Source organism: Bufo bufo, chromosome 8 (genome assembly GCF_905171765.1).
Source record: "Bufo bufo chromosome 8, aBufBuf1.1, whole genome shotgun sequence".
Classification (NCBI taxonomy): Eukaryota; Metazoa; Chordata; class Amphibia; order Anura; family Bufonidae; genus Bufo; species Bufo bufo.
The window spans coordinates 45,359,402-45,385,052 of NC_053396.1; the positions used below are offsets into that span (position 1 = coordinate 45,359,402).

General features: G+C 40.8%; 1 protein-coding gene across 1 annotated transcript in view; it reads right to left on the reverse strand.

Annotated features, from left to right (window-relative positions):
• The window catches only part of ASTN2 (astrotactin 2), a 945,680-nt gene that overhangs the window by 22,059 nt on the left and 897,970 nt on the right, over positions 1–25,651 (reverse strand). Inside the window, exon 21 of the mRNA XM_040442406.1 lies at positions 16,605–16,788. Coding sequence (XP_040298340.1) covers positions 16,605–16,788 — 184 coding nt within the window. The remainder of the gene's footprint in view (positions 1–16,604; positions 16,789–25,651) is intronic.

The window sequence follows — 25,651 nt, forward strand, 5'->3', positions numbered from 1 at the left end:
TTGCAAACATATAGTATATTTTTTTGGCAGCAGTAGGTGATAAGATTTTTGGTTGTCCTAATTTTTACACTACAGTAACACCGATTTTCTGGATATTGTACTTTAGTGTTTCTATATTCTACTGCGTAGCAAATATATGCTCATTTGGGTTAGTTTTACTCTCTGATTTTCATTGCAAAAAAGGGCAAAACTAACCCTAAAAGATTCTTCAATTATATATATGGCAAACATATTAAAGAGGTTGTCCCACAAAAAATATTCTACCGTTTCTAAACCAGCACCTGGATCTGAATACTTTTGTGATTGCATGTAATTAAAAAAAATTGTATAGCCTCTGAGTTATTTAATAAAATGTATCTGTATAGCGCCACTTAATTTCTTATTTCTTTGACCTGCTCACTGAGAAGGCTGCACATGCTCAGTTTCATCCTTTAACTGTCTCCTAAGCTGTGATAGGCAGAGCATGGACACGCCCCCTTAGCTGGAGCATAAAAGAGAGTTATCAGCTTGATATAAATTTAGCAGAACAATGAATGTGAAGATCTCTGGATCCATGTGAGGTACAGGGCTGGTTCTAGCTTTGTTAGAAAGTTTTTGTCACCGACTATATGATCTATGATTTTCATTTTTTAAATTTTTCATGAGACAACCCCTTTAAAGGAAATCTGTCACCAGAATAATCACTATTGAAGTAAAGCCATGGCCTAATAGCACTTAGTACCTTATTTCCAGATGTGCCTTTGTTTCAGCAATAGATGTTTCTATCTTCTAAAAATCCAATTTATTTGGTATGCCCAGGCGCACCTCCTGCCACAATGTGTCCATCCACCCCTCCTACATCACATTTCAAGCCATAATTCTGCCCCCATTTTCCCTGCTCCCAGCATAAAGGGAGGGCTTGGGCACTAGCAGGAGGCGTGCTTGGGCTCCTTCCTGCAAGAGTGACACCCCTCTGGGCACCTTACTGGCTCATTTGCATACCAAATAAACAGTTTTTTCATAAGATAGAAAACATCTTCTGCTAAACGCAGAAGTCTGATCAGACTTTGTAAAGAAAAAATACAGCACAGTACACTATATAGTGTACTGTACTGTATTATACAAACATCAGACCCACTGGATCTTCAAGAACCAAGTGGGTCTGGGTCAAAACAATGTAAAAAACAAACAAAAAAAAAACAAACACATTTATCACTGATTAAAAAAAAAAAATGCACTACACATATAAGGTATCACCGAGTCGCAATAGCTATATAAAAATATCACATGACCTAACCCCTCAGGTGAATACGAAAAAACTATGACTTTCGGACTATGGAGACACTAAAACATGAATATTTTTGTTTCAAAAATAAAATAATTGTGTAAAACTTACATAAATAAAAAAAAGTTGACATATTAGGTATCGACGCGTCCGGAATAACCTGCTCTATAAAAATATCACATGAACTAACCCCTCAGGTGAATACTGTAAAAAAAAAAAAACGCTGTCAAAAAAGCCATTTTTTGTCACCTTACATCACAAAAAGTGTAATAGCAAGCGATCAAAAAGTCATACGCACCCCAAAATAGTGCCAATCAAACCGTCATCTCATCCCGCAAAAATCATACCCTACCCAAGATAATCGCCAAAAAACTGAAAAAACTATGGCTCTTGGACTATGGAGACACTTAAACATGATTTTTTTTGTTTAAAAAATGAAATAATTGTGTAAAATGTAAATAAATAACAAAAAAGTTGACATATTAGGTATCGCCGCATCCGTAATAACCTGCTCTATAAAAATACCACATGATCTAACCTGTCAGATGAATGTTGCAAATAACTAAAAATAAAAACGGTGCCAAAACAGTTATTTCTTGTTACCTTGTAAATAATAAATAGGCAGGCACTCTTATCTGGTTGCTACATAAAATATATTTATTATAAAGGTATAATTCGGTATTTTATTACACTGAGATTTAAAATATCGATATCACGTCAAAAAAAATGGTGTAAAAAATGGTGTAAAAAAATGGTTTTGAATCTGAATGTCTTTCGACAGTCCAACTGGTGAATTATGTCCAAGTTCTTCTAATGATATATGAAAACAAAAATTGTGGAGATACCATAAAAGGGTATTGTAAGAAGGGGATGAAATAAAAAACAGGTGGAGTAAAACCAAAGATGAGTAAAAACAAGTTGATATCCAAAGGAGATAAAAAGGAGATAAAAAGGATGTATGATCTTATGTTCGTCCAATGTAGGTTATGGACAGTTTATACTGTAATCTTTGTGTAAATAATTTAAATCAGCAGAATTGGTTAGTCAGAATAAAAAGTATGCGGTATGGTGAGCTTTTGGTGATAAGGTTTCCGCTACTGCTGGTGGCATCCCACCCTGCAGTTAGACGGTACTCACCCTGTTAGCTGGCTCCTACTGCTGTGTAGTCTGTGGAGATGAATCTGGGCGGACTGTTTCTCCTCGTGTGGCCGAGTCGGCGTCTCACGTGACCAGTCACGTGGTGTTGTATATGCCGGTTGGCTGACGCTTGTGTCTTGCACTCCTTTTTAAGTTTTTCCTTTATATCTTCTTTCGTTTATAATGACAAAACATCATTCAGTGATGTTGTGGGTATTGGTGGGTAGTCTCTGTAGTGTCAGGTAATGCCAGGTGATGCCAGTCACGTTTTGAGGTACTCCAACCTCTTCCTCAGTGGCCTTGTTTGAACCTTATGGACTGCGCTCTTTTATACACACTTAATTAATAGGCCCACCAAAAACCCGGTCCGGAGTTTGTTCACTTAGGAATTGTTACTCATATTGTTTTTTTGTTTGGATATTTCTGTGTTGTGCTCGTGTTATCTTGGCACCTATGTCTATGTGCATATATGTAGACAAGGGCATATATTCTTGCTGGTTGTAATTGAATATCGATTTTTTGGGAAATTTGATAGTTGGTATTGAAAATTATTGGTATTGAAAATTATGTCTGAGTAATCTAAAAATATAAAAAAAATATATATATATATATATATATATATATATATTGGGGTGTAAAATATAGTAGAAATATACAGAATAAACAAAATTAGTCTTTATACAAGGTAATGTTGATGAATTTCTACGTGGAAGATAGTGGCAACGATCTTAGTCATATAATTATGTCTATTTTTATAAATAACGCATGTGCGTTTTCCACGTGTTTTTTATGCGTTTTTTCTGTATATATGTGTTTTTTCTTCCATTACTGCTGTATTGTCTTTGTTGTTTAGTCTTATGTTTCAGTTTGCTTAAAAAAGGTTTTGTATGTCTGTTGATTGCATAACTTTACATCTGGATATATATATTTTATCTTAGATGGCATCTTTGTGTGTGGATTGAAAAAAGAACTAGTAATAAAGTGAGTAAAAAATTAACATATATATATATATATATATATATATATATATATATGTAAAAATACAGAGTTAGAATGTTAATAAATTAAAATTGGAAATTAAATATTTAGAAATAAAAATTTTAAAAACCCCTATAAGGTTAGTAGTGGTAATTTTTCTTCAAAGAGGGAAATGGTGAATATCTTAGTTTTAGGATTGTGTCTGGTTTTGCTTGGAAACCGCACGTGCGTTTTTTCTGTGTGTTTTCTGTGCATCTTTCCATGTATATGCGTTTTTTTCATTTTTGTGTTATTGTTGTGTTGTCTGTCGTTTATTCATTGTTTAGTCTTATGCTCCTGAAGGTGTTTTTTATGTGTCTGTTTGTCTCCCATGTTACTATCTGGCCATAATTATTTTCTTTTTGGTTTATTTGATTGGATCTTTTATTGAGTTCCATTTTGATTTAGTTCTATTCATATACTAGGAATCGAGAGCCCACCATCGAGAAGCGGACTCGGTGCTCGTAGACAGCCGGTCCACGTCTGCCCGTCAGTGAGGGGCGCACGTCCCAGGTAGTCATCTCATTGTTTATGTATCTGGGGGGGGGTCATCGCCTTTTCGGGTCACAAAGATCCAAATAGTTTGAATTCAGCGTTTAAACCGTCAGGTATTAATGTTTCTAAATCATATATCCTCCTTGATTCTTGTCTTGACATCCGTGAGATGTGGTCTCCCCCTCTCCAGTTTATTTCCACTTTCTCGAAGGCTATATATGTTAGTTGACTTGCATCCTTATTGTGATATAATTTGAAATGGTTCGATAAGGAGTGTTTATCGTATCCATTCTTAATGTTGTTCCTGTGTTCGGATATCATTTATTTTAAGGATCTCTTGGTTCTCCCTATATATTGTTTTCTACAGGGACATTCGATCATATATAGTACATTAGTTGAATCGCAAGATACTAATTTGTAGATTTTGTGGGTGAATGTGTTGGTTTGTGTTCTTGCAGTTGCAGCATTGGCCGCATCGGTAAAAACCTTTTAGGTTGAACCAATTGTGTGGGGTTTCTTTATTTTGTATTTTCTTGTGATTTTTAACTGTTGGTGCTACTTTTAGTGCCAAATTTGGTGCTCTGGTGTATACATTCTGTGGTGTACTTGTTAAAAGGGGGCCTACTAGTTTATCTTTTAGGACGTAATACCAATGTTTTTTGATGATTGTTTCCATTTTGTTATGTTGAGCATTGTATGGTAGGATTATTATTATCAAATCGTCTCCTTTTTTTGTATCGTTGTTTTCTGATCTGAAGAATCCGTCTCTTACCATGATTCTGACTTTAGATAATGATGTGTCCAATACATGGGGTGGGTATTTTTTGACTAGGAATTGTTCCTTCAACTGTAGTGCTTTTTCAAAATAAGCTTCTGTAGTTCCTTTCTACATGTCGGAACTGTCCGGTAGGGATGTTAAGTAGCCATCTTGGTAGGTGACAACTCAAATAGAGTATATAGTAGTTTTTAGATACTTGTTTTTGGAACGTACTACACATTAAGCGGTTGGCTTGGATTTTAATTGTCAGATCAAGGAAATGTATTTGTTCCTTACTGATATTTCAGGTGAACCTCAAGTTGTTCGGGTTTTGGTTGATCTTGTCAAGGAACAGCTGTAGGTCATTTTCTGTCTTTCTCCATATGAATATGATGTCGTCTATGTATCTGCGCCAGAGTACTAGGTCCTCCCCAAGCCTAGGCGCAATGTACTCAGTTTCCCACTGCGCCATGAATAGGTTGGCGTAGCTGGGGGCGAACCTAGTACCCATGGCTGTTCCTCTTGTTTGAAGATAAAAATCGGATCCATATGCAAAATAGTTATGTGTTCGTATGAATTTGACTCCCTCCACTAAGTACTGTATTTATATATCTTGTAAATTGCCACTATGTTTTAGTTGTTTTCTTAGTGCATCTGTTCCTTGATCATGGTCTATCATTGTATATAGTGAATTTACGTCAAGAGTTTCGAGGATCCAGTGGGGTTCATATTGTAAGTTTTCAACTATTGTGATAATTTGAGTGGTGTCTTTGATGTATGAGGGATTCTGTTTGACTATTGGCTGCAATTTTTGGTCGATATATTGAGATAAGTTGGACGTAAAGGACCCTATACCGGAGATAATTGGTCTTCCTGGGGGGTTTGTTAGGTTTTTATGTATTTTTGGCATGCAATAGAAGATGGGTAGTCGTTGTTGGGTTCCGGTTATAAATTTATATTCCTGTTCGTGCAGGAGACCTATATTTAATCCCCTTTCTGCATAATCTTTGAGTGTATTATTCAATTCTTTGATTGGATTTTTTATTAAGCTTGTGTATGTAGTTGTATCTGACAATTGTTGTTTGCATTCTTCGTCATATTGTCGTGCATCTATAATGACGGTGGCTCCTCCTTTGTCAGCTGGTCTTTGTCACGGAACCATGAACCAGACGTACAACAAGAGATAAGTGAAAGTAAGAAGGCTTTATTGAAAATAAAGCTGTAAAGCAAAAGTCCAAACGAATGGTGAAACCGAAGCAGAGTCTTTGAGAGGCCAGAGATCAGGAACCAGAAGGGTAGTCAGACGAAGCCAGGATCAGGAACCAGCAGGGTAGTCAGACGAAGCCAGGATCAGGAACCAGCAGGGTAGTCAGACGAAACCAGGATCAGGAACCAGAAGCAGCAGCAGTCTTAGAAGCATGTGAACACAGGAGGACCAAGCAAGGAACTGAAGCCACAGACCTCCTATATATATGAGCTAGGCATCCAGCTCCTCCCAGTGGGAAGGAGGAGCCGCAGGGTGGAAGGCTACAAGAAACCCAGAAACCAAGATGGCCGCCAGCACATGTCAAACGAAGGAGAACAGCAAGAAGGTAAGACCATGACAGTACCTCCCCCTCAAGGGCCCCTCCTCCGCGGAGCAAAAAACGGTTTCTGAGGGAAGCGTGCGTGGAAGGCTCGGAGCAAGGCAGGAGCATGGACATCTGCGGAGGGAACCCAGGAACGCTCCTCTGGACCATAACCACGCCAATGGACCAAAAACTGCACCCGAACGCGGACCAGGCGTGAGTCCAGGATATTGCTCACCTCATACTCCTCATGATTGCCCACTCGGACCGGACGAGGCCGAGGAACCGAGGAAGTGAAACGATTACACACCAGTGGCTTCAACAGGGAGACATGAAACACGTTAGAGATCCGCATGCCAGGAGGAAGCGCAAGGGCATAGGCTACCGGGTTTACCCTGCGAAGCACTCGGAAGGGACCAACAAAGCGAGGCGCCAGCTTGGGAGTGGGCACTCGAAGGTTGAGGTTGCGGGTGGACAACCATACACGGTCTCCGACCTGGTAGGAAGGAGCAGGCGCTCGTCTGCGATCAGCCTGGAGTCTCTGGCACTGCGCAGAGGCCTCAAGGGACTTCTGGATCTGTACCCAAGAAGCACGTAGGACGGAAAGGTGATCCTCCACCGCCGGAATATCCTGGGGAGAGAATACCTCCGGTAACACGGCAGGTTGGAACCCATAATTGGCCATGAAGGGAGACGTCCCAGAGGAAGAGTTCACCGCCGTGTTCCTGGCAAACTCAGCCCAAGGCAGAAGGCCAACCCAATTGTCTTGGTGATCGGAGACATAGCAACGAAGGAATTGCTCCAAGGCCTGATTGGATCGTTCTGCGGCCCCATTGGACTGAGGGTGGTAGGCCGAGGAGAAGGAGAGATGAATCCCCAACTGGGAGCAAAAGGCGCGCCAGAACCTGGACACAAACTGACTCCCCCGATCCGACACAATCTCCTTGGGCAAACCGTGCAACCGGAAGACCTCCCTGGCAAAAATCGTGGCCAACTCTTGTGCAGAGGGTAACTTCTTGAGAGGAACACAGTGGCACATTTTGGAAAACCGATCCACAATCATGAGAATGACCGTATGGCCTCGGGATGCAGGGAGGTCCACAATGAAATCCATCCCCAGGTGTGACCATGGGCGCTCCCCGGTGGCTATGGGTTGCAGAAGGCCCAACGGAAGGTGCCGAGGGGACTTACTCTGGGCACAAACGGAGCATGCCGCTACATATGCGGCGATGTCGGAACGTAGGGAAGGCCACCAGAACAGACGTGAAACAGCCCAGGACAGCTGATTCTTTCCAGGATGCCCCGCGGTCTTGGAGTTATGGTAGGTTCGCAACAACCGAGTGCGCAACTCCTCAGGCACAAAACATCTGCCGTTGGGTCTCCCAGAGGGAGCACCAGATTGAGCCGCCAAAATCTGCTCACCCAGGGGAGAGGTCAGGCTGGTGCGAATGGCGGCCAGGATCTGATTCGGAGGTATGACCGAAGTCGGAATCGACTCCTCCCTGGACAGCTCGGAGTACTGCCGTGATAGGGCATCCGCCCTGATGTTCTTGGAACCGGGTAGGTAGGAGACCACGTAATTAAAACGTGACAAGAACAGAGCCCATCTGGCCTGACGTGGTGTCAATCTCTTGGCCTCAGAAAGGTAGGTCAGATTCTTATGGTCCGTCAGGATGAGAACCGGAACCACCGAACCCTCGAGCAAGTGCCTCCATTCTTTAAGGGCCTGCACGATGGCCAATAACTCCCTGTCACCAATCTGATAGTTGCACTCCGCGGAAGACAGTTTCCGGGAGTAAAACCCACAAGGAAGCAGAGGACCCTCTGGTGTTCTACGCTGAGACAGAAGGGCGCCTACTCCCGTCTCAGACGCGTCCACCTCGAGGACAAAGGGCAACCCAGGGTTGGGATGCGACAGAATCGGAGCCGACACAAAAGCGGACTTTAGGGCCTCAAAAGTTCGGATGGCCTCGAGCGGCCAGACCTGGGAATTACTGCCCTTCCTGGTCAGATCCGTGAGATGCTTGGCCAGCATGGAAAAGTCCCTGATGAACTTCCGATAATAATTGGCGAAGCCCAAAAAGCGCTGCAGGGAACGAAGACCACTGGGCTGGGGCCACTGTAAGACAGCCGAAACCTTCTCAGGATCCATGGAGAACCCCTCAGCGGAAATGATGTAACCTAAGAAGGTTACCTGGGATCGGTGAAATTCGCATTTCTCAAGCTTACCGAACAGCTTGTTCTCTCGTAACCGTTGCAACACTCGTCTGACATCCAGAATGTGGGCCTCCATGGATTCAGAATATACCAAGATGTCATCCAAATAGACCACCACACACTGCTGCAACAGGTCACGGAAAACATCGTTGATGAATTCCTGAAAGACTGCGGGCGCATCGCACAACCCAAAGGGCATAACCAAGGATTCATAATGACCGGTCCTGGTGTTAAACGCGGTCTTCCACTCATCGCCCGCCTTGATCCTTACCAGGTTATATGCCGCCCTCAGGTCGAGTTTGGTAAAGACCGTGGCCCCTTTAAGGCGATCGAACAGCTCGGAAATCAAGGGTATCGGGTAAGCGTTCTTGATCGTGATGCGATTGAGACCCCTGTAATCGATGCAAGGCCTCAACTCACCGCCCTTCTTTTTCACAAAGAAAAATCCAGCCCCTGCCGGGGACGAGGATTTGCGAATGTGTCCGCGTGAAAGCGCCTCCCTCACGTACTCCTCCATGGCCTCATTCTCCGCTACCGACAGTGGATAGACTTTGCCACGAGGAGGAACGGCACCAGGTTGTATCTCTATGGCACAATCGTATGGGTGGTGCGGAGGTAGGGCAACCACGCGCACCTTATCGAATACATCCCGGTACTCCTCGTATTCAGGAGGCAACAGAGAGTCCGAGGAAGTACACAGCAACTTGACAGACCCATGGATGCAACTAGCCCCACACTGCGGTGACCACGAGAGGATCTCGGCCGATCTCCAATCGAAAGTCGGATTATGCTTCTGGAGCCAGGGGTACCCCAAGACCACCGAGTAGTGTGGAGACGAAATAACCTGGAGGCAGACCGACTCTCTGTGAACGACACCAATGGCTATCCCCACTGGAAGGGTCTCATGAGTCACGTGTGACGACAGAAGGGGTCTGCCGTCTATCGCCTCAAGAGCCAGTTGGGAACCTCGAGCCTGCAGAGGAATGGAATTGGCGGCAGCGAACACACTATCAATGAACAAACCACCAGCACCAGAGTCCACCAACGCCTGGGTCGTCACCGAGCCCCCGACCCAGGAGAGGACAACAGTGATCAGTGGTTTGTCAACACGGGAAACCGGGGACGAGGAGACTCCACCCAAGATCTGCCCCCGACAGGATCTCAGGTACGAGTGTTTCCCGGACAGTTCGGACATGTCAACCGAAAATGCCCACCGAGACCACAGTACATGCATCGACCCTCGCGTCTCCGGAGTACCCTCTCCCCCTCGGACAGGCTAGCAAACCCCAGCTGCATGGGTTCACCCCCAGACAAGTCATCCCCAGGAGGCGTGGGAGGAGAGGGAGGCACGGGTGGGACAGCAAACGTAGGCGCCAATCTGTTAGAAGACCTCCGCAGGCTCTCCTTAAAGGAAGGTCTCTCCCTGAGTCTGGTGTCAATCAAAATCAGGAAAGAAATAAGAGACTCGAGCTCCACTGGTAGGTCCTTAGCTGCAACCTCATCCTTCAAGGCATCCGAGAGACCATGAGAGAAAGCAGCGACCAGAGCCTCATTATTCCAGCCCACCTCTGCTGCCAGGGTACGAAACTCAATGGCGTATTCAGCTACGGATCGTGAACCCTGTCTGATGGACATAAGGAGCTTCGCAGCAGAGGCAGCACGAGCCGGCACATCGAATACCTTCCGAAGAGAAGCAACAAAACCGGAAAACTCGGCAACCACCGGATTGTTGTTCTCCCATAAAGGGCTGGCCCAGGCCAAGGCCTTGTCCGAGAGCAGCAAGATCAAGAAGCCCACCTTTGATCTCTCAGTAGGAAAGGCATGTGGCAGCAACTCGAAATAAATGCCCACCTGGTTAAGGAAACCTCGGCACTGAGTTGGCTCTCCCCCAAAGCGCTGTGGAAGAGGGGCAGAACCGGTCATACCCCGAAACACCGCAGGCGCAACAACAGGTGTCGGGGTAGACTCTGGCGCAACAACCGGAGCGGCAGTAGGAGCGACAACCGACCCATCGGCAACGGGAGCGAAATGAGCCGTGAGTTCAAGCAGGGTTTGCAACGCCACAGCGAACCGACCCAACAGGTGATCCTGCTGATCAAGTCTGGCAACCAGCATGGGTAGCGAGGATGGCCCTGTACCGTCAGAACTCATGGCTTGGTCCTAATGTCACGGAACCATGAACCAGACGTACAACAAGAGATAAGTGAAAGTAAGAAGGCTTTATTGAAAATAAAGCTGTAAAGCAAAAGTCCAAACGAATGGTGAAACCGAAGCAGAGTCTTTGAGAGGCCAGAGATCAGGAACCAGAAGGGTAGTCAGACGAAGCCAGGATCAGGAACCAGCAGGGTAGTCAGACGAAGCCAGGATCAGGAACCAGCAGGGTAGTCAGACGAAACCAGGATCAGGAACCAGAAGCAGCAGCAGTCTTAGAAGCATGTGAACACAGGAGGACCAAGCAAGGAACTGAAGCCACAGACCTCCTATATATATGAGCTAGGCATCCAGCTCCTCCCAGTGGGAAGGAGGAGCCGCAGGGTGGAAGGCTACAAGAAACCCAGAAACCAAGATGGCCGCCAGCACATGTCAAACGAAGGAGAACAGCAAGAAGGTAAGACCATGACAGTCTTATAATGATATTTTCTTTCTTTTTCAGTTGTTTTATGGCTTGAATTTCCTGTATGCTGAGATTGTTCCTATTCCTTGATTTTTCCTTTAGTTTTCTTAGATCCGTTTCCACATTTTTTCTAAATGTTGAAATATCCTGTCCCATTTCATGTCTGGGGTACAACTTAGTTTTTTGTTTCAGGTTAGTGTGTTGGTATGAGTTTTGTTTATCTTCATTTTTCAATATTGGATTTTTTTTTAAATATTTTTTTAAACAGAGTTTACGTATACATTTTTCAATTCCGATGAAAGTATCGAATTTGTTTAGTTGGGTCGTGGGTGCAAACTTTAACCCCTTATTGAGTAAACTGGTTTGTGCCGATGTGAGTGTTACAGAGCTTAGATTGACTACAGTGTTCATTTCTATCGATTACGGTAGGTCCTGTAATTTCTTCTTTCTTTCTTTTCCCTGTCCTCTTCGTGTTCACTTCTTCTTTTGTTTTGTGTGTGGGGTTGGCGTTGGTGATTTTCTGTGTGAGAGTCCCGTTTCTGATGGTTGTGGTGCGTGTTCCTCATATAATGTGATCTCTGAATGTGTTGATCCTGGTGACGTTCCTGATTGGTTTCCCTGTGTCTTAGCTTGTATTTGTGACTTTGTGGTGTATTGTGATGGTGTCTGGTTCGGTGATGATTCTCGTGTGGATCTAGTGCGGATTCTGTGGGGCGGAGGTGTCCTGTCTAAAAAATGGGGATTAGCTAGTGTTTCATATCTATTGTTCAACAGGAATATTGAATTGTGCCTGTTTCATGTTTTCATTGTGTTTGTGATTTTGTATATTATGATATTTTTTCTGTTGGGGTGTTTCCTGTGTCTCATTTCTTATAAGTTTTCTAATTTTTTTACTATTTTTACTCATAATTTCTTGTTCTATTGTTCCTAAGTTTTTGCTATTTTTTTGTTGCCAATTAATAAATTCCTAATTCTGTGGGAGTTTATCTATGGTTTCTTTTGTATGGTTTATTTTTGTTGTAATTTCCTCCAGGATTTGGGATCTTCTTTTAATGATTAATTGAATGAGGGCTCTGGATTAGGTTATTAATAAATCATCCCATTCTTTTACAAATTCATCATTACAGAAGTCTTGGGCTGGAGATTTAGACAACTGGAGACCCTTTGGTATTATTCCATGTTCTAAGTATTTATTAAGAGATTTGATTTCCCACCATTGTTTAGGTTGCTTAATCAATATCTCTCAGTCTCTCAGTGACTGGGTGAGTCACCTAAGACAGAGCACCAACCCAGAGCGTTAAATTGGGAGAGCCGCTATCAGCATTTTTACCTAACATTTCTTGTTACCTTGCCTCACAAAAAGTGTAATATATGGCAAACAAAAATCATATGTACCCTAAAATAGTACCAACAGAACTTTTTATCTCCATTTGCCATTAACTCTTGTGGAACACCTAAAGGGTTAACAATGTTTGTAAAATCAGTTTTGAATACCTTGAGGGGTGTAGTTTCTAGAATGGGGTAATTTTTGGGTGGTTTCTATTATGTAAGCCTCACAAAGTGACTTCAGACCTGAACTGGTCCTTAAAAAGTGGGTTTTTTGAAAGTTTCTGAAAAATGTCAAGTTTGCTTCTAAACTTCTAAGCCTTGTAACATCCCCAAAAAATAAAATGGTATTCCCAAAATGATCCAAACATGAAGTAGACATATGGGGAATATAAAGTAATAACTATTTTTGGATGTATTACTATGTATTATAGAAGTAGAGAAATTGAAACTTGGAAATTTGCTAATTTTTCCAAATTTTTGGTAAATTTTGTATTTTTTTTATAAATAAAAATACATTTTTTTGGACTCCATTTTACCAGTGTCATGAAGTACAATATGTGATGAAAAAAACTATCTCAGAATGGCCTGGATAAGTAAAAGCGTTTTAAAGTTATTCACACATAAAGTGACACTGGTCAGATTTGCAAAAAATGTCCTGGTCCTTAAGGTGAAAATGACCCCGGTCCTTAAGGGGTTGCCCTTCCTTTCTGTTGTGCATAGGGTTAAGGTGTGAGCAAGGTGGAGCTGGGTGTGGTCTCAGGTCTCTTTATATTCTGTTGCTGTTATACTGGGATTTTTGGTATGTCTGCCTTTGTTTGAGAAGGAGCTTGCTTCTTTTTTGGATGATATCTGAGGGCCATCCTAGTTTATTCACAGCAACACCTTGAGAAAGGTCTGGGAGGGACCAAAACATCTGGACTGATGCACGCCTCACAAATATCTCATAATACAAATAGATAACATGATGACCGACCAAGATTGTATTTAGCACTTTTTCTTTGTGTTTTTAGCATATTTTGTTTTTCACATTTAAAAAATCATGCATTTGTTGCAGTGGATCTATTAAGTATACGTGCAACGTATCTACCTAGTACTTTAGTGTGGCATTGTGTGTTATTAGTTTAAGCAGACTGTGCTTGTCTATTGTTGTGACTTAGATGAAGATCAGATCACATTTTATGACCAATTTGTGCAGAAATCCATATCATTCCAAAGGGTTCACATACTTTTTCTTACAACTGTAGGTACTAATCTTTGGACTGACTATATGGCAGTCAGGTAATTCTCTTACTTGTGGCTTTCTGGAGTATCGTGTGACCCGCATTCCAACTGTCTGAACCCCAGACACTGTGGACTGGAAGATAGTCTCTCTTTATGCTTACGTGACTCACATTGAGGGTCTCATAGGAACAAAGAGAGAAATGGACCTATGATGTAAACATAAGACGCTGGGCCAAGTGATACACCTGAAATCTGGCACCCAATGGAGCATTATACCGTGGCATACAGAGTGTGCCTGTGGGTTTGCCATTAACACCAAGGGGAAGAACCCCTTAAATATTATAATTCAGTATTTGCTTATCCTTTAATTACCTGAGATATATCAATAAAGTTTGTGGTCATAGAAGCTGAAGATGAAAGCTTTCCATGTACATGTTCTCATGATGCACTGAATTAAGAAGCAACACTATTTATTACTTGGCTTCAAGACCAATGGTTATCAAGGGAATGAAACATTCCTATTCGCCCATGTGTTAAACAAAGGGAATCTAATAAATCTAACCGTATGGCCTAATCTGGCTGTTCATGGCTGGCCCCAAAGCATGAAAATATGATCACTGTCCTCAAATGGCATAATTACCGTAGTGTTTCCATTGTGACTCATGTAGAGAGTCTCGTCATATGGTAATGTCTTAATTCTCACTATGTGCACTGATTATGTGATGGTGAAGTTTGTATTCAGGAAAATCCCTTAAACCTTTTATACTAAGTAATATAATTACAATGTCAGAGGTTTCCGTGTGCCACAAATCACTTCTTTTCAAATGCAGTAGTTACACTCACATAACGTGATATCAAAGCTTGGTATAAAAGTAAAAGAAGTGAGCTGATAGGGCATAATACAATGTGGTTCTGCAGGAGGCAGACTACGGCACACATTACAATAGAAGGTTTACAATCCTTCATAATACTTATTGTGACATATTAATGAATACATAGTTTATTTGCCACTTTTTTTGTTTAGTGTAAGCAGTGATGTAAGTGCTTTTTAACATTTTGTATTATTTAAAAGGGAAACTGTCAAAAATTTGTGCTTCCTGAAAGGATAGTGATTATCCTGCTTAGAAATGCTTCATTTCTCATTACTTAATAAATCCTTGCTGTTAATGGAAGCATAGTAAAATGGGAAGGGAATTCGCTATTATTCAGAGATTATGTATGCGAATAATGATAATATTAGTTATATAGGTTATAAAAGGTTCAACTTTTCTCATATCAATTATGTATCAATCATTCCCTAATTAATTATAACCCAAAAGGCTCATACACACGACCATTGGTGTTTTGCAGCATTTTGTGGAACGGAACGGCCGGTCCCTAATAGAACAGTCCTATCCTTGTCTGTGATGAGGACAATAATAGGACATGTTCTATTTTTTTGCGGAACACCCATGCGGACACAGAGTCATTCCCGTTTTTTTTGCAGCCCCATTGAAGTGGATGGTTCCGCATACAGGCCGCAAAAAAAAACAGAGCAAAGTGCGCAGTGGCCGTATGGCTCATGCACATGTGTGCAGTCTGGGAAACACGGCCCATGTGTCGACTGCATTTCCCAATCTGATGGCGGCTCCTCTGAAAGAAACTCACTGCATCATAGTAATCTATGATGCAGTGAGTTCCTATCTGACTGCTGGTCTATTCACATTATGCTGTCAATGCTGACACAGACTTCTGAGCAGTCTCACCCCAACTGTCCCTCCACCATGGGATTGCGGGGTGCCAAGGATTGCCATGGCAGGCCAGCGCCAAAAAATGGACTCCAGGCCTGCCAAGTATGGAAAGGGTTTAAAAAAATAAAAAAGTGTTTGAAAGAATAGAAAAAAAAAAAAATAATAATAATCTTTTTTTCACTTCCAAACACCATCATTTACATAATAATAATATTACTACAAAACTCTAGACATAATTAGTATTGCTGCATCCATAACAACTCATAGCTCCATGTCGATGGAAAAATAAAAAAAAGTTATGACTTTTGAAATGTGATAATAATAGATATAGATGTAGAGCATTGCACAAGAATAGGTAGGGGGCAGATCCTGTGTGTATCAGCTTTGTCATTGTATTGTACAGCTGGGACTTGTAGTCCTACACATACAACATGCTGTTGAGTATCCCAGCAGTCAGACATTTTACTCAGGGCAGCAATTTTTTTCACTCCCTTTGCAGAGCAGGGGAAGGGGCAAAAAGATTCACGAGGAAAACCTCAGAAATTGTTGTTATTGCAGGTAAATAGAGGCCAAAAGAGAAAAAGGGAAATGAGGAAATATAATTTTTTTGGCCTAAAACTTGCTTAGCTTATATTGCTGACTATTAGATTTACAATGCTATATTTTTTTTCAGAATTTAGACAACCACTTTAAGTACCAAAGTGTCCTTAATGGGTTGAATATTTTTTTTTTTTAGCTACACATGTTTAAAGGGCATCTGTCACCACATACCACTGTGTCAAACAGACAACATGCCTACATACAGATAACATATAGCACTCATCATTGATAATAGGTGATGTCACAGCTTATCTACTCCCCCTCCCTGCACAATGACCTATGCAGAGGTTACAGACCAGGATGATTCATCTCCAGGTTATAGGTTCCTATTATCTATGTGCCTGCTGTAAAGCATAGTTTTGCTACTCTGCAGTACACACCAGGGATGCAGCTTTGCTAAAATAGCCACCCCACCCCCATTCATGTACAGAAAAAGGAATAGAGAACTCTACAATTATAACATAAAACAGAATAGGTGATCCATTCCCTTTATAATCTGTATACCATGTGCAGTAAGAGAAAAAATATATAGTGAAATAGCCAAAGCCATTGTCTTATTACCAGTAATTTAGATTGTTTCCTCTATTCCAGAAAATATTGGAGTTTTGGGTAGAGCCACAATAAAATAAAGATTTTTTAAAATGAATTTCCTTACCGGGGTCCCAGCTCATCTTCACTGCGCCACACAAAATCTCCAAACTTCTCATAGAGAGTATTGTAATGATGCTGAACTCGAAGAAGCATTGAAGCTGATACTTCCATCAGGGTGTTGTACGCTATCTGCTGCTCTTTGCCACTGGTGTATCCATTGTATAATGTATAAATTCTGTCAGCGATTTCTATAAGCAAATGATTGATTGATTTATTATATTGTGAACAGAATGAGCAGGCGAAGCACCAAAGCCAAACAATATAGTTACATAGTTACATAGTTAATACGGTTGGAAAAAGACAAACGTCCATCAAGTTCAACCAAGGGATAGGTGGGGACGCGAATCCCAGAAGGAAGTGAGACTCAGATTTCTACACGTTTTCATAAGCATTTATGTTTTTTACTTTTAAGAATTCGTCTAAACCCTTTTTGAAACTGCCCACTGTTCCTGCTGGGACCACGTCCTGAGGAAGTCTATTCCACAGATTCACAGTTCTTACAGTAAAGAAGCTTTGACTATAAGATGCCTTAAAGTAGAACTGTCATAAGAAAATGACCTATTGTTAAAATCATGTTTTTATGTTTATAAAATATTTTTTAAGAATTTTTGATGACGTTATTTTTAATTTTCCATGTCAATATGTATATTTAAACAAAAACCATAAAATCCTGCAGTTTTTGCACTGGCAGCCAAGCCAAACAATAGGCACCACTTCTTGGTCTGTACAGATCACTTTACTGTAGTTACCTGCCTATCTGTCATTCTAATCCTGCCTGTAATGATATCACCTCTGTGTATAGATAGGACAGTATCCACCATTCACAATAGGTGATTGTCAGAGCTTATCTATTCTTTCCTTGTACAATGAACTGTGCACAGGTCACAGAGCACGCCTAGAAGACTCTCTCATAGATGTCAATGAGGCCCCCTCCTGACCATTGTGTCTATGGATCTGGGGCTGCCATGAAGCAATTTTTTAATGCTCTGTAAATGTTGTTAAGAACAGCTCAGGCAAGATGGCTGCTCCCATGATCATGTTCAGGAAATAGAATAAATAGATCTGCAATCAGAAAATATAAACAGATTAGAAAAAAGGATGTGTGTTACTATCTGGTTTTAACTGGCAGAAAAAAAAGATTTGGGTGACACATTCCCTTTAAGAAGGCTGCCGAGAAATTTATTTATCACACTATACACACTAAGGTGACCTTGTCTGATGAATGCTGTTTAGTTTTACATCAGGAATATGGTTGCATGCATATCAGACTCTGAGGCTACGTTCACATCTCTGGTGAACGTTTCTGGCATGCTGTTTCGGCAGAGAACAGCCTGCTGGGGTTCAACGGATCTGGTATTGGTGGATTCAACAGATCACCATTGGATCCCTAGGGACTATAATGGTATCCAGCAGTGATAAGGTCCCTTTCCAGGATAAATGCTGGGTTTCGGCCGGACAAATACCGCTGCATGCAGCATTTTTTGTCCAGCCAACAGTTATGCCGGATCAGACTGCTGGATCATCTCTAACGGAAATGTGAACATAGATTTACCTGGGGAAGAGATGGCACCAGGATTCACTATGGGAAGAACACAAGCAGGGGCAGTGTGTCTGGGTAAAGGGGTTGGACAACAGCACAACCTCTGTGTATTGGTGCCCATCGGAAAAACAAAAGCAAAAACTTTCTGCCTTTGGCCAAACAATTTCAGAGTTAGAGTCAGAACTTGGACTTTATTATGGCCCACGGCAAAGTGAATACATCAAGCATTTCAGGAGGTATTAGATGCTTCTTTAGGGAGTTGTCTAGAAGTCTTGGATTCTGGAATTTCTCTAGGAAGTGTTCTACCTGTATTCATGTGGATGTTACTCTGACATCTACCAACTACTTTAACATTGTTGCAGGCCAAGTACCTTCCCTCATGGCAATGATATGCCCTAAAGGTAGTGGTCTCTTTCATCAAGATAATGCATCCTGCCACACTGTAAATATTGTTCAGGAATGGTCTGAGGAACCAAATTCCCCAGATACTAATCCAATCAGACATACTACATGGGGGATGTGCTATAAAAACAAACTCTATGCATGCTGGCCTCTCACAACTTACAGGACCTGTTGCTAACATCTTGGTCTTGTTGAGTCCATGCCTCAATGCGTCAGATCTGTTTTAGTTGCACACAGGAGCCTACACCATATTAATTTTAATGCTATGGCTAATCAGTGAAAACTCCTCATAACACACAAAAAACAATGGGTGGATATAAAATAAGTTTCTCTTTTTCTCCTAATATTTCAAAAAAATAAATATAATTCTATACAGTACCTACTGTACATACAAAAACACAAATATGGTGAAAACTGAGTGTAAACAATCTGCTCAAATGCTTCCTCTCTAAAAAAAAAATTAAAAAAAAAGGACATTTGACAACCATAAACCAAAAGCACAACAGGTAAACTTCAAGTCCAAGCACACCACCAGGGGCGGACTGGGAACTTAAAGTGGCCCTGGAAAAAATAGTAAAGATGGCCCCGTTTTGTGGTTGGGTCCAAATTGATGGAAGGCAGGGCCAGCAATACCATATTGTGGCACATTATGCCACCCTAGCAGAGCCAAATACTACAATCTATGACAAAATACTGACCCAGCAGCACAAAATACATTCCTAAAAGCTTCTACTGGCCAGCTGTGAGGAGGGCTCAGGCGGCCCCCTAGGCATCGGCCCACTGTGAAATTTCCCTGTAAGGTCTATGGTTAATCAGCCCCTGCCACCACTATTGCATCAGATATGAAAAACATTAGCAATAATACTCAGCAGTGCAGTCTGTGTAAGAACACCTGCTTTACTCTAAAGAAGTTATCTTCTCACAAATAATGCAGGCACTGCCTTTTTACAAGCCTCCTTGTAGTGGGATCCACGATGTTAATTCCTGTAGACTTACAGTATATTGATACTTAAAAGGGTTCTCCGGGAATGTGGGAAAATGAAAATACGTAAATATTACTTTATTATAAATATATTCCCAAATACCTTACATTAGTTATAATGGCTCGTTTTGTCTAGGGAGCAATCATTAGGAAAAACAACACTGGGGTAAAGAGCTGCCTCATCCTCCTCTCTACTTGTCAGGGATTATGATCCCGAATACAGATGATAAGATCATTAGCTGAATCTCCGTAGGAATGGAGTTCATGAGCAGATGTGGCTAATAAGCAGCAGCACTTGTGTGTAGTCTCCATTTCCACAGTCTGTCCTCTCTATACTTCATGTTTCCTGATGAACTCCATTCCCACAAAGATTCATCTAAATATCATATTAAACTGTACTCAGGATCATAATCCAAGACAGTCAGGAGGATGAGGCAGCTCTTTCTCTCAGTGTTGTGAAGTAACTTGTCCTCCTGTGAGATTAGGACAGATTTTGTGTATACTAACAGGACAGCGGCCATTTTGTTTCTCCTGATGATTGCTCCCCAGACAAAGAGAGCCATTATAACTATTGAAAGGTATTTGGGAATATATTTATAATAAAGTGATATTTGCGTATTTTCATTTTCTTAATTCCCGGAGACCCCCTTTAAGATAGCCACACTGCAGCCCCCTCACATTTTCATGTCGCTGTTTGCCAGCTGGAACTATCCTGAATCATGATCCCCCAACAGTCACAGGGATATGGAGACACAATACCTTGTGCAGAATCATTTAAGGTAAAAGCACCAGCTGTATTTATTCCAAATACTCACAAGAACATCTTGTATAAACATGGAATAAAATAGTAAAAAGCATCGCATTATAGAGTTTGTAACCTCCAAACTAGTTTAACCTTCCAAGGCTTCTTCAGGGGTTTCTATTCCAAGCTCCAATCTACATTTTTAACCCTGTATGGACTAACACTTCCAGGTCAAGACTCCATAAGGGTGTATTCTCACAGCGCACCTCTAGTGCAGCCCCCAACCAAAGAAATGACCAGCGGTGTACACCAAGCAAACTAATCATCTAAAAAGCTCTTGACCTGAAAGTGTTAGTCCATACAGGGTTAAGAATATGGATTGGAGTTCATTGTAGGAACCCCTTAGGAAGCCTTGGAAGGCAAAACTAGTTGGGTTGTTACAAGCTCCATTATGAGATGGTTTTTACTATTTTATTCCATGTTTTTACAGCAGGTATTTTAACCTTAAATGATTCTGCACAAGGTCCTGTTTCTATGTGTCTCCATATTCCATATGCAGTTCCAGCTGGGTATGACTATCTACAGCAACATTTTGGTTATCCATATAAGTATACAGGAGGGAACGTTGATGTTCTAACACAGACTGCACTGCTCAATATTATTGCTAATGTAGAAACTTTCATACCTAAGCTAAAAGTGATGTGCTTGGACTTTTTGAGGTTTACCTGCTTTGCTCTGGGTCCATACTTGGTTTATGACCATTATATACTTATATGACCCTTTATCCCCAGTCACCTTGCTGCAGGTCTATCCATAATTTGACTGCGGTAGACAATCATGGTTTACAGGATGATGTGTTAGTATGGAGAAACATCATCGAAGAAATCAATGATTGGCACAGTTATCACTATGAATGTTATACTGCAGGAAATAAGAAGATTGACATCAATGGAATGGAAGAGTATTGGCACATTGAGTTACAATTACGCAAAAAATGTGTGCGGAATGATTTTACAAAGCAAAGTGTATTAGTAACACAATATTCAAATAATAAGTATCTCTGCATGGATTAGATACAGTATACAGGTAAAATAAAGAGGTCTATTAATTACCTAATGCATATATGAATAATTATTTCTAAAGTGTTCAAGTCAGTTATATAGAATGCTACAACTGCATTTTCTTCTGTGAAAATGGCCCAAGCTCTTACTGTTGCCTGATTCATTCTCATCAAGCTTACTGTAGCTCATCGCTAATCAGTCTTCCCATCTCCAATCTATCCTTAAAGGGCTATTCCTGGAGGTACAAGTTATCCCATGGCCACAGGATAGGGGATAACTATCAGATTTTGGATGTCCTACCGCTGGGAGCCCCACTAATCACGAGATTGAGGGACCTGTACCCCCAGCAAGCACCTTGCTGCTCCCTTTAAATGACCGGAGTGGCCGGTCTCTGGAATTCTCATTCTGATAGGGGATAACCCCTTTAACCCCTTCTACCCCGGGCCAGTTTTTTACCCTCCTGCCCAGGCCATTTTTTGCAAATCTGACATGTATGACTTTATGTGGTAATAACTTTGGAACATTTTTATTTCTCCAGGCCATTTAGAGATTTTTTCTTGGGACACATTGTACTTCATAGCAGTCATAAATTTGAGTCAATATATTTCACAATATATATAATTTACAATTTTTTTTTTTTATTTCTCTGCTTTTAAAACAAAAAGTGATACCTCATAAAATATTTATTACTTAACATTCCCCATATGTCTTACTTTATGCTGGCATCATTTTGAAAAAGTCATTTTATTTTTTAGGACTTTAGAAGGCTTAGAATTTTACAAGCAATTCTCCAAAACTCACTTTTTTAAGGACCAGTTCAGTTATGTAGTTTATGTGGTTTACACAGTAGAAACCAACCATAAATGACCCCATTTTAGAACCTACTCCCCTCAAGTTATTCAGACCTAATTTTCAGACTTTGTTAACCCTTTAGGTATGCCACAAGAATTAAAGGAAAATGGGGATAAAATTTCATAATTTCACTTTTTTGGCCATTTTTTTTTTATCGGTAACACATCAAGGGTAAACAGTCAAACAAAACTCAATATCTATGTAACGGTATCAACCGTTGGCGACGTCCCTCTCCCCTGGTCAGCGTGGAGCTGTAGAGCTGCTCCCGAGACTTCCAAGCCGAGTTGCGATTTCCAGTAGCTGTGCAGCTCTTACAAGAGCTAGTAGTGATATACAAGTCTCCATGGAAGAGGCCCTCCCCCGTGGACCTGATTGAGAACTGCGTGACAACCACACAGACCGATGGAAAGAATCACACAATCCAGGACAGTCCCACACAATGTCTGCCCCCTGACTGGGAGATAGTTAGGTTAGACACTGTAGGTAACCTAATCATCTTGAGACAGTAAAACCACATTTTTTTTACAACGCATTAAAAAGTACCCCAAAATCCACAATATTCCAACAGACAAACAGAGTGCTTCTGTTACAATCTATTACCCTGATTCTGTAGTTTACAGAAACACCCCACATGTGGTAGTAAACTGTTGTAGGGGCGCACAGCAGGATGCATAAGAAAAGGCGCGCCATATGGTTTTTGGAAGGCAAATTTAGCTGGATTGGTTTATAGACAACATGTCCCATTTGAAGCCCCCCTGATGCACCCCTACAGCAGAAACTCCCAGAAAGTGACCCCATTTTGGAAACCGCTGGATAAGGTAACAGTTTTATTGGTAATATTTTGGGGTACATATGATTTTTTATTGCTCAATATTATGCTTTTTGTGAGGCAAGGTAACAAAAAAATTTATGTTCTGGCACAGTTTTAATTTTTTAGTTTTTTACAATGTTTACCTGGCAGGTTAGATCATGTGCTATTTTTATAGAACAGGTTGTTACAGATGTGTCAAAATCAAATATGTCTACTTTTTTGTTTTAGTTTTTTGGTTTTGTTTCAGTTTTACATAATAAAGCATTTTTTTAAAGAAATTATGTTTCTGTGTCTCCATTTTCTGAAAGCCATTTTTTTTTTCTACTGATTGTCTTGTGCAGGGGCTCGTTTCTTGTAGAAAAGTTTATGTATTTATTGGTACCATTGTTGGGTAACATATGATTTTTTTGATCATTCAATATTACTCTTTATGGGGCAAGGTGGCCAAAAATTTGTTGTTTTGGCACAGTTTTTATTTTAGCATTCACCTGTGGGGGTAGGTCATGTGATATTTTTATAGAGCAGGTCGTTATGGACGTGGCAATGACTAATATGTATACATTTTTATTTTTTTTTAAGTTTTACACAATAAAAGTATTTTTGAAACCAAAAATGATGTTTTAGTATCTCCTTTTTCTGAAAGCTATATTGTTTTATTTTTTGGGCAATTCATTTTTTGCAGGATGAGGTGAAAGTTTGATTGGTACTATTTTGGGTACATATGACTTTTTGATAACTTGGTATTACACTTTTTGTGATGTAAGGTGACAAAGAATGGCTTTTTTGGCACATTTTTCATTTTATTTTTTTCATAGTGTTCACCTGAGGGAGTAGGTCATGTGACATTTTTATAGAGCTGGTTGTTGCGAACAAGACAATACCTAATATGTCAACTTTTTATTTTTTTTATTTACCGCAGCACAGGGACCCGATGGAAATTTTGACTGAACACAAACATCTTCTTTGCCATGGTCAGCGCTGATCGTGGCATAGAAAGGGTTAATCCACACACCAGCGGCCCGGCTGTCTGTGACTGCCGGGCCCCTGCAATTATTGGGAGCGCACCTCTCTGGTGCCTGCCTGATCAGCATGAGTACGTCAAATTGCGGTAAGTCACTTCCAATTACGTCATATGTCAGGAAGGGGTTGATTCAGCAGCCAGGTACATTTTCCTGTCCAAACGCTACACAGCTACTTTTTGCCACTTTTTGTCCCTGCCCTGTTTGCTGATTCAGTTAGAATACAACGTTAAGTAGTTGTCCGAGTAAAAAATAAATATATGGCAATAGTACAAAAAAAAGTTATACTCACCACTGTGAACTCCCTTGGCTCCAGCGCCACTGCTCCTATCCTCCCCATGAACATTGTTTCATGATTACAGTGGTAAAGTGCCCATATGTGATGACTGCAGCCAAACACCGGCCTCATGCAATATATTGCTAAGGCTGGAGTGGTCATGCTTGGTAGATCATCACTGGACTGGAGTCAAAAACATGACATCATGGCTGCAGTGGTGGGGAGGATTGGTAGAATGGTGCTGGAAGGGATTCGGAATGATGAATATAACTTTTTTTTATTTTAAAAAGAATGCATGATCAAAAAGTGTCCTATTTTTGAACTCACGTTTTTACTTTAAAATATTTTTGCTGATATTTGTAATCTTCCAAATCACTATCTATATATTTTTTTTCTTTAAAGTGAATTATATTAATTTTCTAAATTTACGTAATAAATTTTACACAAGGTTAATGCAAACCATATTGCAAATATGCGATCTTATATGATGTAAAGTAGTCAAACAATCAAATAAGAAATGTTACATATATGGGTGTTAGTGATTATATCACAAACATATGAGCAATCATTATTATCAGTGCTAATGAATAAAGGAGAATCATGTGATTACTATGTTTGTATGTGTATGTTCATTGTTTAAACTCAGAAATGTAACATATAAACTAATTAATTTAAATCCCAAATTCTGCAGTTTTTGCACTGATCACTATGTCTAGTAATTGGTGCCACTTCTAATTGTACAGGTTACTTTTCAGCAGTCATCTCATTATCATCACAGGCAAAATTACAATGTTAGATATCACCTACATACAGATGTTGCGATCTCTAAATTGACACTCATAACACATTAAATAGAAGTATGCTTCAGCTTTATTTTCAAAGTTTGCTGCAATTGCATATTTAAAAGGAATGTTACATTAAAAAAGATACATTATTTAAATCACATTTTTATGTAAATTTTATATCTAATATATAAAGCTGAGTGTATGTATGTACAGTACAGACTAAAAGTTTGGACACACCTTCTCATTCAAAGAGTTTTCTTTATTTTCATGACTATGAAGGCATCAAAACTATGAATTAACACATGTGGAATTATATACATAACAAACAAGTGTGAAACAACTGAAAATATGTCATATTCTAGGTTCTTCAAAGTAGCCACCTTTTGCTTTGATTACTGCTTTGCACACTCTTGGCATTCTTTTGATGAGCTTCAAGAGGTAGTCCCCTGAAATGGTCTTCCAACAGTCTTGAAGGAGTTCCCAGAGATGCTTAGCACTTGTTGGCCCTTTTGCCTTCACTCTGCGGTCCAGCTCACCCAAAACCATCTCGATTGGGTTCAGGTCCGGTGACTGTGGAGGC